This window comes from Diachasmimorpha longicaudata, chromosome 1 (assembly GCF_034640455.1).
Source record: "Diachasmimorpha longicaudata isolate KC_UGA_2023 chromosome 1, iyDiaLong2, whole genome shotgun sequence".
Taxonomy (NCBI): domain Eukaryota; kingdom Metazoa; phylum Arthropoda; class Insecta; order Hymenoptera; family Braconidae; genus Diachasmimorpha; species Diachasmimorpha longicaudata.
In genome coordinates, this window is record NC_087225.1 from 9,207,602 (window position 1) to 9,226,896 (window position 19,295).

Below are 19,295 nucleotides of genomic sequence, written 5' to 3' on the forward strand. Positions count from 1 at the left end.
CATTTTTCAGACCATCATTTGGTGTGCATTGGTTCAATCAGATGTAAACAATCGCTATCTCTTGTGTAAATAGACAAATGACAGATAATTGAAATGCAATCGATTTTCTCCTGGTGGTTAATTTAGATGAGGACGTCCTGGTAATTGAAGTGATCATTCCAGATGTCAGAAAACAACTTCGGAAGGCATGAGGTTGAATTGGATAGGGAATTTTCGGAGTTCAAAGATTTTAGTAGATTCAAAATTGGAGAGAGGACTTTCAAGGCACAGTACCGGAATATTTACATTGCCAGGTTGAAGAACTTGCGGGGGACCTTAAAGGAGAGGGTCAAACTAAAATGGGGTAATTGCCACATCAATGTTTTTCCTCATTTATTTTTATTTATGTTCTATTAGAGCTGATGAACCCATTGACTCTTCGTGAATCCCTGTAAATCTGAAATTACCAAAAAGTATTTTGCCAGGAAATTACAAAATCCTCCAATTGACCAATCTGTCGGAAGTCCCAGAGGATGACAAGCCAATCATCCTCATAGGAACCCTCTACAAGCACCAAGAACTCAAACCTTCGATCCTCAAGGAAAAGAGCGACGATTTGCAATTGATTCATCAACCTTCCAGCTCCAATTACAGCTCTATCAAGGACCAGTTATTCTTGGAGGATGAGGACCTGCGAGTGAAGCTCGTTGGTGATCATATGAGCCCTTCAGACCTGGTCACAGGCCTCGTCTGCGCAGTGCTTGGACGTGAGGCAGTGAACGGTTGCTTCTGGGTCCAGGACTTCTGCTTTCCAGGGATGTGTCCAAAGGTCTCAACATCCAGGTTATTATCCAGTCATCCAGGAAGTATTCTGTTGCTCTCAGGGCTCGATATGGCAAACACTCCAGATTCAGTTGAGCAAGAACTTCTGGTTGAATGGATCACTGGAATGGCTGGAGATCCGACGAATCAGAAAGACGCTGCTTCTGTCGGTCTAGTCATTATCGCTGGGAATAGCGTCAGGGGTTCTGTGGAGTCCTGCAGCCAGAGGGGATACCTTGGTGCCATGAATCATAGGACAACCGCTGCGGTCGAAACCATCGTGGCCACTCACAGGTTTGACAAATTCTTGAGGAACATTCTGGAAAATTGTGGGGTTCTACTGATGCCTGGGGAATTCGATCCCTCGAATCATTCGATACCTCAGCAAAGTCTGCATCATTGCATCATACCGGAGTCTTCAAGGTACTTACATATTATTATGGATTAAATTTAATATAATGTATTAATTACAAATGACTCGGGATTATTATATTGAGAATCCTTCCTACCAAAAAAATTTTACGCCATGAAATGATTTTTTTAAACTGGGCTGCTCCACGGTATTTTAACATTTATCGTTTCTATAATTTTATCTAACTAGATTTAAATCTCTTCACGGAGGTACGAATCCCTGGATCGGAAAAATAGGAGGCAGAATTGTCGCTGGTTCAAGTGGACAGCCTGTCGATGATATAAGACGAGTGGCAGGTCTCATGAATTTTTCACCACTCGACTGCTTGGAGAAAACTTTAACATGGAGACACTTCTCTCCCACAGCTCCAGATACACTCCCAGCATACCCATACTTCAACAGTGATCCATTTGTTATGGATGAGTGCCCGGATATTTATTTTGTTGGCAATATGGAGGAATATTCTACGAAACTTTTAATTGGTAATGGATTAGCATTAAAAAGAGAAAGTTATGGAGAAAAAGAAGGGTCACTTTCGGGTGTTAAAAAAAAGTTTGTGTCTGCTGAATTAATCCTGTGATTGGTCCGGTGATTTGCTCTTTTCGATCATTGGAAGATATATTCTCTCGATAAACAACCTTATCCATAGAAAATCTTCTCAACGCACAAATAAAATTCAATTTTGGCATTCGATAAAATTCGATTCAATAATGCCTACTCAAATCATTGCCCGATTATCCATAAGGTGCTAAATTCCTTTCATTGATTTAAAAAATTAATTTTTAATTATTTTTTCCACATATATCATGACCATTTCCTTTTCAAGGAGAAGAAGGGCAATCCGTGAGACTAATCAGCATCCCAAAATTTTCAAGCACCTCAACTGCAGTAATAGTCGATCTGGATACCCTAGAGACTCAACCAATATCCTTCGGGGCCCACTGACACCCCATCGAGAGCAGTAAATTTATCACATAAAAATTCTTCGTTTTAGTCTCTTAAATTTTGTTGAATAGTTCTCAATATATAATTTATTTATACCCTTTCAATAGATCCATATTTATATATATAATATATATTTCTGTATATAGATATTTATATCAATAAATATTATTTTTAAAATGAATTAACCCATCGTTGACGTAACTTATTCAATGGATTAATTGATCTCCCCAGTTTCTTGATTCCAAGTCACTGAATAGTTATCGCCGATTGTATACTACATTTTAAGGATGAAAAGCGTTAGCAGTTGACTAGATCATTTTATCGAATTAGTTCATCATTGTTCTTGATTTGTTAAATGTTTAAAGTAGTTGTTTTTCTTGGAATTATGACATTCTCTATAATCCTAAGAGATTTTTTTATCATTTTAAAATTCTCAAAAAAATGATTTCGCATTTTTTATCTACCTAATACTTAAAAATATACGTCATACAAACACCTCGAGGCCATGAATTCATTTTTCAAATGGTCTTCTTTAAATTTTCAACCCACCTAGCCCTATATTAAATAATTACCCAGTTTCGAGATATTTTATGAATAATTCTAAATTTTTAAACGTCTTCCCAGCTTTTATCCATCCAATAGTGTTAAAGATATTTACAAAAAAAAAATAGAAAGGAATTCTGAAGCAATTCCTTCGCAAATTTTCAAATTATCGAGACAAATTCATAACTTAAGAAAATGAGAGAAAACAGCTCATTGCATTTTACCGCCAACAATGAGAACAATCATGAAGGGAAACATTGAACATTGTAATTATTCCGAAAAACAACTACTTTGACCTCACACCCACATCACTCAATCTAAGCAGGATACCTATTAAATGCACAATACCGGTATCGGCACCACAAATCACAAATCATTTATATTAGAAAATATCATCTCCAATAAAATCTCTTATCCTGATAATACTGGCACGAACATTTTCTCATTTGGCACATGGTAAATACTCAGAAACTCCCAAAAATAAACCCTATAATCGCTTAGCAGACAGTGAGAATAGCTAGCTGAAGTGTTACCAAAAGAGACTTTACTAAAAAGATTCTCTCCAGGCCCGGGTATACTCCTTTGCAAAATCCATCCAGATTCTTTTTCATTTCATTCTTGCAGCTACAAAGTCGTTCAATTTTAAACTAATGCTTGCTCACAATTGAAAATAAATAAAGTCAAATGAAAAACCAGCTAGATAAACTTCGGACAGTAATATACCTGGACCTCCAATCAGCAATATCTCGAGATCAGGAGAGTGATATTTTGAAAGTCTAATCCTACCATTGAAAATGACCGCGCATACTCTGAAATCGCACCATTTTTCTCGAAGATCTGGATGTCTGATTGATAATGAGCTCTATTTAGCTCCATGTTGCCTACAAATTCTAAGTCATTTTTTATTGTTACAAAAACATCGAATCGCTGAGGAAACTTATTCGTTGAACTTTCCGTTTATCTTTCATTGGACTTTCGTGTGAACGTTTTCAGTATCGTTATTACCTCGATCCGCCAAAAACTACCCAAGGAATGATTTATCATGTTTCTAATCATTGAATAATGACTTACATCAGAGTCTAGCAGATTTGCTCCGCCAATCGTTCCACGCCGGACTCGAGGTGTTGATATTTAGGCAATAATTTGCATTGAAAACTCCATCATTGACTATCTGTTAATCAACCGGATAAAATAATAAATCGAGCTGAGTCACTCCGAAATCATGATGATTGTCTGATAAACACTAGGAATGTCAGCGAGATGGGAGAATTTTTCTGAGGATCTCATAAAAATTTCACGATCTCGCGTTTAACGTATTAAAACAATAAACAAATTATCAATTAAAATTCTCTCGATTACTGCTTCACTCCAGAATTTATCAGTGTATCTGAATATGGTCCTAGAGAACCATTGAATCACCGAAGAAACTTATTCTTTATGTGGACTTTTGTGTGAACATATGCAGTATCATAGTGACCCCGATCCTCCGAAAGCTACCCTGGGGACAATTTATCATTTTTCCAATCGTCGAGGAATGCATCACCTCAGAGACCAGCAGACCTGCTCGAGCTATCGTTCCACATGGAATTAGCAAGGTTCTCCTCGCTGGAGCTCTGCAACTCTGGAGTGGAGGCCCTGGACGAATTCGGAGTGTTGATATTTAGGCAATTATTTAAATCCCCAACTTCCTTATTAATTTTTTGTGTTTGCCCTTCCTGATCATCACTCCTCATGGCACAGATGACGTCGGTCAACGCGACAATATAATTCTTAGCCAATGTGAGAGTTTCGATCTTGGAGAGACGCCTCTCCTTGCTGACATGTGGAATAACTTCCCTCAGGCTCTGGAAGAAAAATTGAGGAAAATTGAATTTGGATTTGATCAGATGAAAAAGCAAAAAACAACGTTAATGACGCCGTGATACTATTAGAGGGAAAGCAATTTCTAAAAGCAATTTCGTCCAACCTGAAATGCGTTATTGAGACTGTGCATCCTCATTCTCTCGCGCTCGTTACTCTCCAGTCTCCTGAGGGTTTTCTCCCTCGGCGTACTCACACGAGACGATTTCGAGGCTCTCAGGTTGTGTCTCTCGATACGACGAGATGTTCTGCGAGGGGTTTTACTCGAGTGTGCCTCCTTTGAGCTCCATTCCTCCGTCAAACTGTCTTCGTTTGTTACTTCCGATCGCATTTTTTATCGCTCTGGATGAAGTTTATAATTAGTTACTTGATATCATTTTGTATTTGTTCCTGGTGTTTGAAAATACATTGAAGCTGGTCTTTTCAATGAATTTTCGAGAATACAAACGAAATGCTCTGATTGGGTTTCTATTCCGTTAAGAAAAATTTAAAAGATAAATTGGAGATGAATTTTTCATTTATCAATGAACTGATTGTTCTATGGGAAATTACGAGAAAATATGTTTTGTATGCGATTTTTAAAACTACACAAAAGATTTTACGAAAAATTCACATCAATTTCGTTGTGTCATTTAGTACGAAATTATCTAACTAACGAGTTATATTTTAAAAAAATGTAATATCTACTGCGGGTGACTGTCGAAAGGCTCCATTCGATTCCATACTTGATGGAGAAGGTCCGCCTAACTCAAATAATGCTCAAATTCATAATCTGTACTAATAATTCAATACTCACCAATAATTCCACGAAAATGGTCCTTTCCCGTACTCCTGTATTTTCACACCCCGAAAAATGAAACAAAAATACTGGGAAAGGGGGAAAACAAACAACCCTTCCTGTTGGTTTATACCATAAACCCAATACTGGAGAAGTGGATACTTGTTGAGCCACGTTAGAACGACGACTGACGTCGCGACGCCGGGGTGCGGTCGGCGCCGCCTTTTCCCTCCCCCTGGACAATTTCGAAATCCAACGAGTGGCGCTTTTCAACTCGAGTTACGCCACAAATTTCCATTTCCTACCCCTCGTTCCTATGAAAAATCTTTAGCTCAACGGTATTCATTAGCATTTGATCTTGTCCTCCCCTGCATGTCAACTACATCAAATGAGAGTGGATGATAAATAGAGTAGAGGAAAAAATGGAGAGGGTGTGGAAAATGGGGGATGAGTCGAAGCAGCGGAGAATGCTATTCGCAGGGGTGAAATTGTGGAACAGGTGAGTTTCCGATAGATCTTTTGGAATCCTAACGAGATATTTCCCGAAAATAATCGCAATGATGAGGGGAAACATCCGAAAGCCTTTTCTAGAAGAGAAGGAAGGTAATTCGTGGGTCGTGGCAAAAGGCGAAATAGTGTTTCTCGAAATTTTCAAACACATTTTTTCCGAAACTAATTGAAAAGTGAAAGTATTCCGTTCCCTATCAGAGAAGATACCCTCAGCAATTGAGAAGAAATCACCCCTCAGCCAGATGACTCCATCACGTTTCTCATGACAAAATTCATTGATAAATACTCAGGTGATAATTCCACAATCGATCTATCCTAGTGTTCTCAAAAACTGATCTCGTTCCACGAATAATAGATCACCCGTTAGATGGTCCAGCACAACCGAAGTTCAATGCGTGAGGCGGGCTACAGGTGGGCGTATGACGTAATTCGCCCACGCGGAGACCCTTCCATTATCGTTGGCTACCACCACCAACCGTGTGGCACTGCAGCAGGGGGTGTCATCAGAGATGGAGATAAAAAGAGAAAAAATAAATACAGAGAAAAAAAATCCAGGGGAGAGAAAAAATGAGTGGAGCATGTGCGTTGGGTTTTTAATGCTCAACAACGAAATAAGAAACGAATTCGTTGACACTCGGGCTACAATAATAATTCCCCTCGCGGAGAATGAGGATCAGGAGGGATAATATGATTTCAATAACAATGAGAGGATTTTTCATTCTCCGGGTGATTTTTTCATTCCTCCAGAGGAATCGTAAAATATTTCACTCTCCATAAAAATGGAATTATCTCGATAACGAGAGATTTAACGAAGAAATGTCAAGTGACTTTTTTCCAGGAAAAATTTTCAACAGAAGTGTCTCTTTAATTTTCTCCTGAGACCATTCATCAACGAGATAATGCGGTAATTAACGAGACGGGGAGTTGACAGGACAAATATTTAATGGCTCGCCCCATTATTTGGGATGATGGAGCAAATCTTTATGGGGAATGGTTTCAAGGGAGAGAAAGAACGGGGGACTCAAACAGTTTGAATACTGATTAGTCGAAAAACTTTTCATGAAAAATTATCATCCACCTGTTCCTCCACAAGATATCTCTTTATTGATTAAACCCATCAACACGTTTTTTAAATCCAAAGATGTAAATGAACTTTTCCATTACCACCCTTACACAATTATCTCACTAATGAGAGATTACAGAATGTTATGTCACTGCTGTACGATTAAGTTGAATTTTCCTTTGTAAATGAAAGGGAGAAATGTGGGCTGTCAGTCCGAGAATTTTCTAAAGCCGTAAAAATACAAAGAATTACATGATCCTTTTCCTTTGTCATTTGGAGCGTAAAGTCGAAATTTCCCTATACACATGACGAAATGTATAATATACAATAATCATGATTCCAACATTTTTGAAGAGAACTTCTATGGCCACAAAAAAGATTTTCAAAAGCGAATAAAAGGAATGGGTTAGCGAGCAATTGGGGGGAGGTGGATGCATGATAATGCAGCCTTTGATTATGTGTTTGAAGGGTAGCCGAGGGTCTGCAGTATGTCGAATACTGATTAGTTGAATATACGGTGGGTGGATCGTTTGAATTAACAGTGGAAATCATGTCCATGGGAGGCTCGATAGAATCTAGGGCTTCAGAGGCCTTTGGCGACAGTGCAATGTATTTTTTCATTAGTGAGAAATTATATTTGATTAATTGGATTGATCCAGTGGATGATCGGATCGATTTGCTCTTCTCATCATGTTTAATTGAAGCGGAAATTGGGACACGTTCATAATTGTTGCGACTTTGTAGTTTAGTTGCGAAATATTCGCTAGTTTGTGCTGGAGGAATCGATTTTTCAGGGGATGTAAATCACAGCGCTCATTTTCATACGTCAATAACAGACTTATTGAGAATATGTTCGACTGAGCAGAAATGATTTCTCTAGTTTCTTACATAAATTCAAGATTTTTCAGATTCCCGGTTGTCATGAAAGGATATTTGCAAAGGAGAAAACTTTTTGTTTGATGCAAAATACGGACTGAAGAACTACATTTTTTTAATCAAAAATTATAACCAGACATTTACTTGTAAACAGAATAATAAAGATGGTGGAACAGCAACTCTGTAACTTCACATGAAATCTTTTTCATTAACCTTCATTTTATGAATGTCATTCTGAAATTGTACGACCTCTGCGGAAATGATCACGATAAATCCAGGATTTTCTGTACTTGTGTTTTTGATGGTAGAAAATAAACTTGAGAGATACTTCCAGCCAAAAATATGAACTTTAATAATCATTAATGCCAAATGAATATTTCCGAGCGTTATTTAATGAAAATTCTTTGTTGTTTAAAAACAGATATATTGGCTGCTCATGCAAAAAACTCATGTTCAGTACCAGCGCACTTATTTTAAATAAAAAATTACACTTGGAAAAATTCCTTTGCTTTTTTCAGTACTCAAAATGAAATCCTTTCAATTTTCCCACCATTTACCGCTCAGTTGAGCACTCAAAACCCTAGAAATTCAACTGATTGGAAATTTCAATCAAAATACAATTTCCCATGGATTCACCACAGCTCTAATGCATCGGGTATTTCAAATTACCGCATCCATGCATTCCGAGTGCACAGAAATGTAATGATTCAGGTTGAGGTTTAAATCGCGAATAAAATCGATGAGATTCCATAACTTTGTTAAAAGTGTGTTCCCTTTATTTCCAGTTAAGCCGTTAATTAAAATAATAAAAGTATTATTTATTCTTACATTTGCCACAACACGCGTCACTCTGCTTTTCAAGATCATTCGGTTTGTGATTGGGTGTCCATGGTCCGAGAGAAGCCGATGCGTAAAAGTCCATTGGGTAGGGTTTGTCTTGCTCATATTTCGATAGATTTAGTGACACAGCACCCTCGTATGGGGTGAGAAATGGCTTTTGAAAGGCCGTGCCCCAGTCTATACTCAGCCTTGGACATGCAATCTGAATATGAAGGAATAAATCCATGCAAATTAACTGTCAGTTCCTGTAGATTTGAACGTGAAATAAATGAACCGAAAGGAGTTTCATTTCACCGTTAGTGTTTTGTGAATAACTCGAGATACAGTGAAGATAGCAAACATTTTATATAAATTGTTTCGTCCAGGATTAAATTTTCAACAAGAAATGGAAATGGATTAAAGGTCCTTGGGGAAAATTTAAATAATCAATTCGGCCTTTAATGGGAGATTAAGCCGTCCTTTCACATTTATGAAAACATAGAAGAGAGTTGGCATCATTACGAATTTCTCATGAATAACTCAAAATATAATGAAGATAGCAGAATTTTTGTAAATATCTTTTGTATGTAACTCTCTACTCGAAAAACATTATCATTTAGGAGATTTATGTCAAGATGTTAATGATCTGTGTCTGAAGCTTTAAAAATGGAAGATTTTTCTTCACCGTCAATTTAATTGTGATTCATTAATAATTCTAACTTTAGTGAGAGCATTGAAACGAATTAGAGTAATAGAATAACGTGAAGATGATACCTGAATGAAAGAATCCACATGATCGAACATGGCAATTTTGTCCGGAAATATTTCTGACAGAAGGATATTGACATTCCTCTTTCCAAGAGCATTAATTCGTCTCTCCAAACCCTTCAGAACCGCTGGATTTCCCTGTCTGCCCAACGTTCCAAGTACTAATCCGATGGTTTGTGAATGTTTGGCCCTTTCTATGGCATTGTGTCGGACAATTCTCATCTGTTCGTGATCGTAAAACTCTTCCGTGAGTTTTTTGTCGTAGGGATCGTACCTAAAGGCCCTCAGCCTTGGATTCGCTATCATCGCTGCCTCGAGATGGAACCTACCATCTCCAATGTAGATTAAGGCGTCTGCACAACGGATTTGTGGAGCTGTACAACCCAGAATCTTTGAAAAATAATTAAGTTTATGATACTTGAATATTTATTTTTGGAAAATACCCGGAAGTGTATATGAATCAATCAAGAATATTCACCTCTCCAGGACTCAAAGGTTTGCTCTGGGGCACCGTTGTCTCGTACCCAGCGTTCCGCATTTCCTTGGCGATCGCCTGGAGCGTTCCCGCGAACTGTATCGTGCTTACGAGGGCTATTTTGGTGATCACTGGCAATGTGGCTTGTAAGCAATCAATACAATGGGCGGTATCGATCTTAATGTCCACGAATATGTAGAGGACTTTGATGCCGGCAGTCTGGTCGATGGGGATGAGGCAGGAGTGTCCATAGTGAATCAGAATGTCAATGTTCAGGGCACGCGCTGAATAATCATCGACACAACAAGCACCTAGATTTATTTGAAGTAAATCTCTCATTAATTTCATTCTATGGGAACCATTGTTTACATTAGAAAAGTATCAATTGATTCATGCTTCGAGGTTAAAAATATTGAGTGAATAAATAAATGAGCCAGCGACTTTTGAGAGACATTTTCCTTTAAGAATCACTCAAGGATAGCCACATTTGGAAGTAAAAATTGCATTCCATCGATTCAGCAGTTAAGTAAGAAAAAAAATAAAACGACTGAATTTCAGTCTTTATTTACCATAAGTCACGTCACCCATTATGACAGTCTCAGCCTCTGTGAAGTCCTCGATAATATCCGCGATAGTGGTTGCATACAGCAAGAGTCCTTCGGGCATTTGTAGACCAACTCTCTTGGCCTTGGTCTCCCTGATCCTCTGAATGGTCTTGTGAATCTCGAAATTATAATTCTGAGGGAGTGCTGCTATGGCTGCATTCAACAGAGGATCATTCAGAAGTTCCTGAGGTATTTTATTGACTCTTACAGGAGCCTTGAAGACCTTTCTCACGGGTTTTGCCTTTACTACGACCACAGAACTCTCATCGGTACTCATTATGGATGAAACTGTAAATCAGAATAACCAGAATTTTATGAGAAAACACGTGGTTATTGTTCGAAAACAACCAACAACCCTCAAAATTAGATAAAAATATATATCGGAGAGTAATTCTGACCTGGATTATTCGAGTTAGGAGCGGATGGGGATGTTGATGAGCGAATAAATCGTTCAAGTTCAACTTGACGTTATAAATATGAATAATTTTTTGGATTAAGGGTTCGTTATCACTTGAAAAGCCACAAAAACTATTGATCTTTGACTGCTCTTCACAAACTTATCACTGTTTATTTACCACCATGTGTAAAGTATTCTACAGCGCCATCTAACAGAGTAGTTCATTCGTATGTACATAGCCAACAGGTAATTTTTTTTTGCAAAATAAACCAATTCTATTGTTTGTACTAGGTTTGTACTTGTTCGTACTGAGCTTACAATGTATCGTTGATTTTCTTTGTAGATCAATAATTTATTTGTCTAATTGTTGGTTAGGTAGTTAGGTAGGTTAGGTAGTCGGAGTTACTGACGGTCGAGCTGTCACAACTCTCATGTCGACCGGGTTACTGTAAGTAGATGTCACCACCATACAGGCACCCTTTATAAACACCAATGTTTACATTTTTTCCCTTCCATTTCCAGAAATCCCTACGCAACACGCCTCTGACCCATAAGAATTTCTCTATACGCTTCAAAAGGTGTCCCACCCAGCTCTTTTTTTGCTGAATTCGACAAAAAAAAAAACATGTCATTCAGGTCCCACCGAGATTTGAACTCGGATCGCTGGATTCAAAGTCCAGAGTGCTAACCATTACACCATGGGACCAGTTTCGTATTTTGAGAAAAGTAAATTAATATTATTCTCACATTAATAAATGAGGAAATTATTACATATAATATTATGAAATTACTTTGTCAAAGCAGTTTTTTTCATTCTTGATACATGTGGTTTAGTCCTACAGAAATTTTCGAAAAGAATCGAGAGATTTCGACAAATCAGAGGGCATTTTGAAGCGTCAAATAATGTCTTCAAAAGGAAATCCAACTAATTAAATTTCATATAGCCAATCTCTAGTTATCAGCCTCAGAAAGTTATTAAATTTCGCCGATTTGATAGTAATGGTATTTTTACTTTTTATTTATCTTTTCTATTGACAAAAATAGTGGTCTTTAAAGATATCACCAACAATCGCACGAATGCATAGGAAGACGAAAGGATTTCCGTGAAATGTAAACAATAATTATCATTTAAAAACCGGAAACACTGATAGATGACAGTGGTGGAGTGTTGGATTTGACTCATGTTCTGTCCGGTGCCCCCGAAAGCCGGATAAGTCCGAAAGATGGCCGCCATCATGGTCTAAGCGAGGCACCTCGTTTTTCGCGTGCTAAATATCTACGGAGGCATTCACGCTTCGAAAAACTATCAACTTATATTTTCTACCCTCAATAACAACCTCACAAATTTTTTAAAAAATGTTAATGTGTGTTCACCAAATTCATGGATCACCATGAATGAGTGCAAACAGTGTTATCAATGATACTAGTGAGTTGAATACGTTATTAGGTGAGTGTTACGGACCCGAAAATGCGGTGAGTTGCCGCTAAAAAATATTGGAAACACCTCTCGTCAGCTCATGACGGAGAAACGAAAATGTTGGGACGTTTAATTGCCAGTGGGAGAGATACGTGCCCGAAGCTCAATATGCCGTCTGTTGCAATCACGCGGGATTATCCTGAATAGTTCAGGTTAATTCAACAATTACCTCTTACAAACGATTCATTCACTCATTCATCAATTTAATGGCAAAAATTATTTCACATTTTCCTCGAGCAACACCTCCACAGGCATCGCTGCCACGAGCTCTTCTGAAATACACACGAGTTTTTTTTTTATTGCCGCGTGTTATATGTATGTAATGCCGCCGAAGTAAACAATGTGGCTTGCGTTTACGTTACCGCGTGCTCCACTATTTCCTCTCCTGGAGAGTCAATTAGACCATTATATACCAATGCCTGATTTGTTGTAGTGAATGCATGGAATTGTTTCTCCATTATGAATAGACATGAATTGGTGACGATAATCAATGAACATGTGGCCTTCAATCTCGGGAGGAGGGAGGAGTTTATCAATCAAAAATTATGATTAGCCTCTGTCGTATCTGGTGGGGAATTAGTCCTATGATTTCTGCATGTTTTAAAATAGTTTTTTAAAGATGATGAAAAGATGTTTATTTTTACGGTTTAAGACTGGTCGTGGGAACGATAACAAATGAATGTTCAGTGTTATTTGATTACATGAGAACATGCTGATAATGTTAATTCATTGTAATTGATGGGTTTTTTGCGGAATTAGAATTAGAACCTTTGGGATACTGAGTTATTAAAGAGAATTTTAATTTCATAATTAATTGTTCGAGATTAATGAGCCTGGAAATTTTGGATGATGTCTCAGACGATCGGTGACCATTCATAAGTAATTAGTGTTATGAATATCAATGTTAGGCTATTAAAAATTCATTTTGTCATTATCTAAATAGAGTAGGAAAATATTCCACTCAATTTGTGCTCATCTTCAAATCCAATGACTCAGTGAAACAAAACAAATCATCATTAATTATCATTATCTCAGTGTCAGCAGTGGAATTTAATGGTCCGATCATTTTCAAGTCTTTTTCATAACCATTAAAATTACCCCAAATTAATCTTAATCTCGTCGTTTGCTCGATAAATATCGATAGTGAGAAACCGTGCGTCTTGTAGCAGTCCATCTCTTCTTTAATTTTCTGTATGTTTAATCTTCCATGAAACGGGATCGGTAGAGTCAAACGCAACGAGTCACACATCATTCAAAAATGGTTCTTCAACTTGCATCGTTAAATATTTCCCAATGGAAGACTTCTCCGCCGATTAATATTCTTCGACTTTTAGCGCCATCATAAAAAACGCCTTTCATTCATAACATTTCTTCCATCAATTCAAAATCAGGAGAGAAGTGGACAAGCGACTTAAATCAATTCTAGTCTTCAATCATTAGCTGTTTGATATCACCACAAATTCTTAGAAAACTTTATGTAAAAGCAAGATTTGTAAAAAATATCTTCAAAAAAAATTTTCTTATTGCAAGTCACCCAAAAAGATGAGTTGATTTCAACCGATTGACCACTTCGCTACGGAAATTTCACCTGAAGTCTCAATAATATCCTAAGTCTTCTCTTTACTTTCCAGAATCATCATCTCTTTCGTTAAATGAACCCCAACTAAACAATGCCAGCAGTAAGTGTGTGTGACCCAGTCGCTTCAGCCCTGCGGCATTCGCTGGATGTGCAAACCAAATCCCACGACGACATAGCTGTATCCCTGGCGAGCAATGCTTCCCGCATCCTTCAGACAGAAATTGATTTCGAGGAGGGTGATGGATATCAATCAAAGGTCCTAGACCACCTAAAAGCCAAGTACATAGTCCTAAGTCTCCCGCCAGATTCGCCCGACCCGTTGAAACCGAAGGAGCAGGTTTCCAAAAAGTCCCAAGAGCCCAAACGCATGGGTCCCTCCTTACCAGAACCAACAACTATCCTGTACCAGCCCAGCAAGATAATCCTTGGCTGGAAAGGGATCCTCCCCGTAGGTTCTGGAATGTACAATGTTGGCAACACCTGCTACTTAAATAGCACCTTGCAAGCCCTATTCCACGTGCCAGCTCTTGTCAACTGGCTGCTATCCGACCCCCATCACACCTCAAAATGCGATCATAATGAAAGTGGTGGTGAGTGCCTTACCTGCGCAATGTCAAAGACATTACAATTCAGCCATGAAAAATCTGGCAATGCCATAAAACCTTTTTACATCTACAACAAGCTAAAACTAATATGCAGAACAATGGTGCCTGGCCAGCAAGAAGATGCCCACGAATTCTTGAGATATCTCTTGGAAGGAATGGAGAGAGCTTATTTGTCTCGTCACAAAACCCTCAAACTCGATTCATATTCCAAAGAAACAACACCCATCAATCAGATATTCGGTGGTTACATAAGAACCGAAGTCAAGTGTCTACAGTGTCGTCATGTGTCGACGACATTTCAACACTTTCAGGATCTTCTCGTTGATATAAGAAAAGCAAATTCCTTGGACGAAGCGCTGACAAGTTATTTCAGCAAAGAGCAACTTGACAACAATGATTATAAATGCGAGGCTTGCAAAAGGCGGGTGCCTGCTACTAAGCAATTTAGTTTAGAAAGGCCACCGAAAGTTCTCTGTGTGCAACTCAAGAGGTTCAGTGTAATGGGGGGTAAGATATCACGGCATATTGGCTTTAAACAGACTGTCGATATGGGCCCTTATTTATGGAGGGAACCGGGGGAATCTCCGAGAAAGCTCAATTACAAACTTATGTCCATGGTTACTCATATGGGCCCTTCTGTCAATTGTGGGCATTACACGGCTGTTGCACAGGTATCAACGGGGCAGTATTACTCGTTCGATGACTCATGCGTTAGATCAATCAATCTTACTAATGTGTTGAGCACTAATGCGTATATAATGATCTTTGAAATGGAGCCACAGACGAATAAACTACCAAGTCCTCAGCCAAAGGTCAATGGGGTAAATATTGTCAAGGGTGCGACAAATGGAAATGGTGTTAAGGCGATGAGTCCTAAGCCCTCGACATCTGGGGTTATGAATGGTGTCAACGGGGTTAAGAAGGATCAGAGTCCAGTTATAGGACCCCAATTACCGCAAAAGGTCAACGCTCAGAAGAATTCCTTTATTGGCCCTCAGTTGCCGCCTAAGATGGTGGATAAGAGCCAACCGCGATTGGTCGTTCACATTAAGAATGGAAAAGTCTTGAGCGGAAGCAGTCTCGTGCCGTACGATGGATCTAGTGATGAGGAAGAGGTTTGTGGGAAAAACGGCGTAAATCCTTCCGGTAAAGGGGTCAATGGGGGTATCGCCAAAGTCAAGGAGGCAAAGGAGAAAAATCCTCCCGCGATGAAGGATGTCAAAAGGGACAAGGCTTCAAGCCCACTTGGACAAAATGGTAGGGTCAGTCCCAAGCAGAATGGCAAGGGGGAGAGGGTGGAGAATGGGAAGGAGAAATGGTGCCCCATCAGGGTTCACACGGAGGAGAGGATTCCCACTAAGGCTGCCAGCAGCATTAATGGATGGGAGGTCACTAAGGATACACCATCGCCTACTTCGGGGGCTACACCCAATGGATGGTCCGTTACTGATAACAAGTTCGTATTCATTTATTGGTAGCTTATTGATTGAAGTTTATGGTACTGTTCATTATGTGATCCAACATGAAGTCCTTATAAGGTTTTTTTGGCGGAATACCGTAAATATCGCCAAAATTTCACATGACTTGGCGTTTATATGTTGATTTAGTTGGATAGAGGATTATTTTGAGTTATGCTTAGACTACTAAGAATTTCACAATTATAAACTAATTAACTGAATAATTTTTTTAGGGAAGAGAATAGAAAATCAAATCATACATCAGCACCGAGTGCAGCTGCACCTCGGAATTTCAACGGGACAAATCGCTCCGAGACAGTCTCACATCTTTTGAAGATGTCACATCGTGGATATGGAAGCCCATCGGGTCAGTACATGAAAAAAACAGCCCTTATAAATGAAAATGAATCCTCAAGACGTGTCAGTTCAACATCACAATCAACTCATCGTTGTAACGCATGTCGTGAAATATCTGCACGTGATTCGAGGATTACTGATAAATCAATCCCTTCAAAATTATCTAATCAGCGGCGTAAAAGAACACTGAGAGTTTGGATTCCCTGAAGTATTAATTTCTTTTCCAATTGTGATTCGACTAGTCAATTTATTTTCTGCCTTTATTGACAATGGAAATTTCAATTGAAATATATTCTACATGACGGTGGGCTATTGATACGTGTCAATGTACTTTTCAGTCATTAATATATTATTCGTTTAAATGGAATATCAAAACAAAACAGGTGATTTTTTTTATCAGTCGTCGTGCATTTTGTGAGTGTACAATATAGAGAGCTGTTTTCTGAACGGACTCAATGTTATTTTCTTAATTTTGTAGCAGATGAATTATCAGAATCGTTTTTGACAAAAAAAAAAAACACTTCTGTAGAGAAGATCTCAGTACATCCTTCACTATTCACTCTGACAAATCAACTTTAAAAAGCAGCGTATGCTACATTCCTAAAAAAAATTCTAGTTTTTTTTTTCATTTTTTTTCTCTCTTCCAACAGTTACGAATTGGAATGGCAACAGATCTCACCTTGAGCGTGAAGTTGACACGGAAAGGAGGGAGGAACGCAAACGCCATCATGATCCTGACGATGAGGAAATGGACCGAGGTAGAACGAAGAAATTGAAGAGTCATCGTGAGTACGAGGGCCGATCAAATCCTGGCTACAATCCCTTTCAAGAGTATCAGAATGGTAAAACGTGGAATCGACCTAGCAATGGATCTTACCACAGACGAAATCATTACAACACTTCCAGTCACAATCGTCCACGCCATGGTGGTAATTACAGACAGCATTACCGATATCACGGACACAATCGCGAGCACTGGCAACGTAGATAGAATGATAGAATTAGGGGAATTTAACTATTAATGAGAGATAAAACATAATGGAGAATGATTTTCGTTCATTCTCGAGCAATATTTAATCTGAAAATTAGGCATTGCATTTTTTGGAGTGATGATTGTTTACCTCAGGGGGGGATGGATCTTAATTTTTCTAAAACTAATTAAACATTATTTTCTCTCATTTCTGAAATGTCAAAGAAGAAGATTCCTTCGAAATTAAATTGAATCTTTCGTGGATATCTTGAAAAGAATCATAACTATCGAAAGATGTTACTTATAATTTTTTAATTCCAATTTTTGTAAAACCTTGTGTACAAAAAACTTTTCACTCATGATCTAGAAATCCGGATGTATTCAGTCAGTTATTTGGCCAATATCTTCCCGACTGTTAGACTTATTCAAAAATATGATAAAATCTTTTTTGTAGAACGCTAAATGTTCTACAAATAAGATAATGCGGTATTTTTCGATGAATGCGCTAATTCTTGGAAATGTTCTTCTCTTTTGACCGCTCGATTTAATTTCATATTATTTCCCGTGTTTGCAATTTTACACTACGCTAAGAAATGAAAGACTCAACTTGCCGTTAATGAAGAAGTTCCTGGAAAGCTAGATACTTGCATAATTAAACGAAAAAAGCATATTAACATGTAAATCCGTCCTGATTCACTAACAATGTAAACCTGCAGAATCATGCCCCTTTGATAAAGAATAAACCTAAAGAATAAAGCTTTTATCAAATGAAGACCATAAACAGAACTGAATATACAATTTTTACATTCGTTTCTACCTATGATACAATTAATTAATGAATAATGGGTTGGATTACACCTAAATTTTTGTTTAGCAAACAAGAGTAAAGGGTTCATAATATTTGCACTAAGTGTATTTCATCATTCTCCCCCCATTAGAGCCTGGTTTTACAGTTGATTATGAAGAGAATTCATGTGAAAATGGTTCACAATTAAACTTATTATTATTTTCATTTTGTTAATCTCGAGCGTTTACTGAAGCGTTAAATGCCTATAGGCGCTTTCAGCATTAATGACTAAGTAACTGTAATGAAAAAATTTATAAAAACAAATATTAAGGAAAATAATGATTATTCTTAGTGTAACGATAGCTGTAAATTACTAAAAGAAAAAGAGAGAGAAAATGTAATTTTAAGGCCTTTTCCACTTGGTAAAACACGAGATAAACGAATCGTGAGGACAAGGAATGTTAATGTACACCGGGGGATAACTATAATCCCCCAATGTCAATTTGTAATATTTTTCCTATGTACCCAGTATCAATATTGATTGCCCTCGGTGTGCACATTTAATAAATCATTACCTCGTTTTACTATTCTACGAATTAATACTAGCCAAAAAACATGAAATGCGACAAAAATGTTATATTAAGTATAGGAGCTGCGTAATTCATTGTAAACAATTAGGAATTTGTGAACTAATGACACATTCTATTTAACTTCTGTTAAAGAAGTAAATTCGGCAATGGACTGGTGAAATGGGACGAATCGTTTTCTTTTGCGTCAGTTATTCTTAGATATTTTTTATCGCTAGAGTTTTTCAGCCGCAGCGAAGATTGAAGGCATAATTCTGATTTTATTCAGGAGAGCTTCATCCAAAGCTAATCCTTATGAACTGAGAGTAAATTCATAATTATGTTGTTGGCAATTGGCTCGGCTATACAAAAGCTTGCACGAAGATGGTCTGAAGACTCTTTTTGATTTTCAGTAAAAACCTAGCTGTCCCGAAGGTAAATCGATCATCCTGTTTCACCCCTCGATTTCCGGGAGGAAAAATAAAAGATTGCCGCCAGAATTGATTTGTGTATATCGAGATACTCGATCTCTCCTTCAATACACGTTTGTATAATTATTTAATCTGGTGTGAAAATCCAAACTGGCTGTTGTAATAAAATTGCAGAGAAAAAGAGAAACTAATCCGAATGAAAGAAAGAAAATGG

At 37.9% G+C, this 19,295-nt stretch overlaps 4 protein-coding genes and 1 non-coding gene across 7 annotated transcripts; 2 read left to right on the forward strand and 3 right to left on the reverse strand.

Annotated features, from left to right (window-relative positions):
• The first annotated feature begins 7 nt into the window (after window positions 1-7).
• LOC135161687 (DNA polymerase delta subunit 2-like) lies at window positions 8-2,339 on the forward strand. Its single transcript, XM_064119556.1, has 4 exons — window positions 8-343; window positions 465-1,224; window positions 1,403-1,695; window positions 2,040-2,339. The coding sequence occupies exons 1-4, from the start codon at window positions 163-165 to the stop codon at window positions 2,156-2,158; spliced, it is 1,353 nt and encodes a 450-aa protein (XP_063975626.1). The 5' UTR covers window positions 8-162; the 3' UTR covers window positions 2,159-2,339.
• A 1,906-nt stretch (window positions 2,340-4,245) lies between these two features.
• On the reverse strand, window positions 4,246-4,892 carry LOC135169054 (protein dimmed-like). Its single transcript, XM_064133791.1, has 2 exons — window positions 4,668-4,892; window positions 4,246-4,545 (listed from the first exon to the last, which is right to left on the reverse strand). The coding sequence occupies exons 1-2, from the start codon at window positions 4,890-4,892 to the stop codon at window positions 4,246-4,248; spliced, it is 525 nt and encodes a 174-aa protein (XP_063989861.1).
• A 3,650-nt stretch (window positions 4,893-8,542) lies between these two features.
• LOC135162155 (2-(3-amino-3-carboxypropyl)histidine synthase subunit 1) lies at window positions 8,543-11,282 on the reverse strand. 2 transcript variants are annotated; one of them, XM_064120446.1, is made up of 5 exons: window positions 11,171-11,282; window positions 10,420-10,743; window positions 9,854-10,161; window positions 9,382-9,765; window positions 8,543-8,830 (listed from the first exon to the last, which is right to left on the reverse strand). In XM_064120446.1, exons 2-5 carry the CDS (start codon window positions 10,730-10,732, stop codon window positions 8,603-8,605), a joined length of 1,233 nt encoding a protein of 410 aa, XP_063976516.1. In that variant the 5' UTR covers window positions 10,733-10,743; window positions 11,171-11,282; the 3' UTR covers window positions 8,543-8,602. The 2 variants fall into 2 exon arrangements, with proteins under 2 accessions (XP_063976516.1, XP_063976437.1); XM_064120367.1 differs by having other exon boundaries at window positions 10,854-11,272.
• Window positions 11,283-11,486: 204 nt separating this feature from the next.
• Trnaq-uug (transfer RNA glutamine (anticodon UUG)) lies at window positions 11,487-11,558 on the reverse strand. The gene has a single exon. It is a non-coding gene; the product is annotated as a tRNA-Gln (tRNA).
• A 496-nt stretch (window positions 11,559-12,054) lies between these two features.
• On the forward strand, window positions 12,055-19,292 carry Scny (scrawny). 2 transcript variants are annotated; one of them, XM_064139784.1, is made up of 4 exons: window positions 12,055-12,481; window positions 13,961-15,969; window positions 16,204-16,337; window positions 16,978-19,292. In XM_064139784.1, the coding sequence occupies exons 2-4, from the start codon at window positions 14,000-14,002 to the stop codon at window positions 17,316-17,318; spliced, it is 2,445 nt and encodes an 814-aa protein (XP_063995854.1). In that variant the 5' UTR covers window positions 12,055-12,481; window positions 13,961-13,999; the 3' UTR covers window positions 17,319-19,292. The 2 variants fall into 2 exon arrangements, with proteins under 2 accessions (XP_063995854.1, XP_063995939.1); XM_064139869.1 differs by having other exon boundaries at window positions 12,055-12,299.
• The last annotated feature ends 3 nt before the right edge of the window (window positions 19,293-19,295 follow it).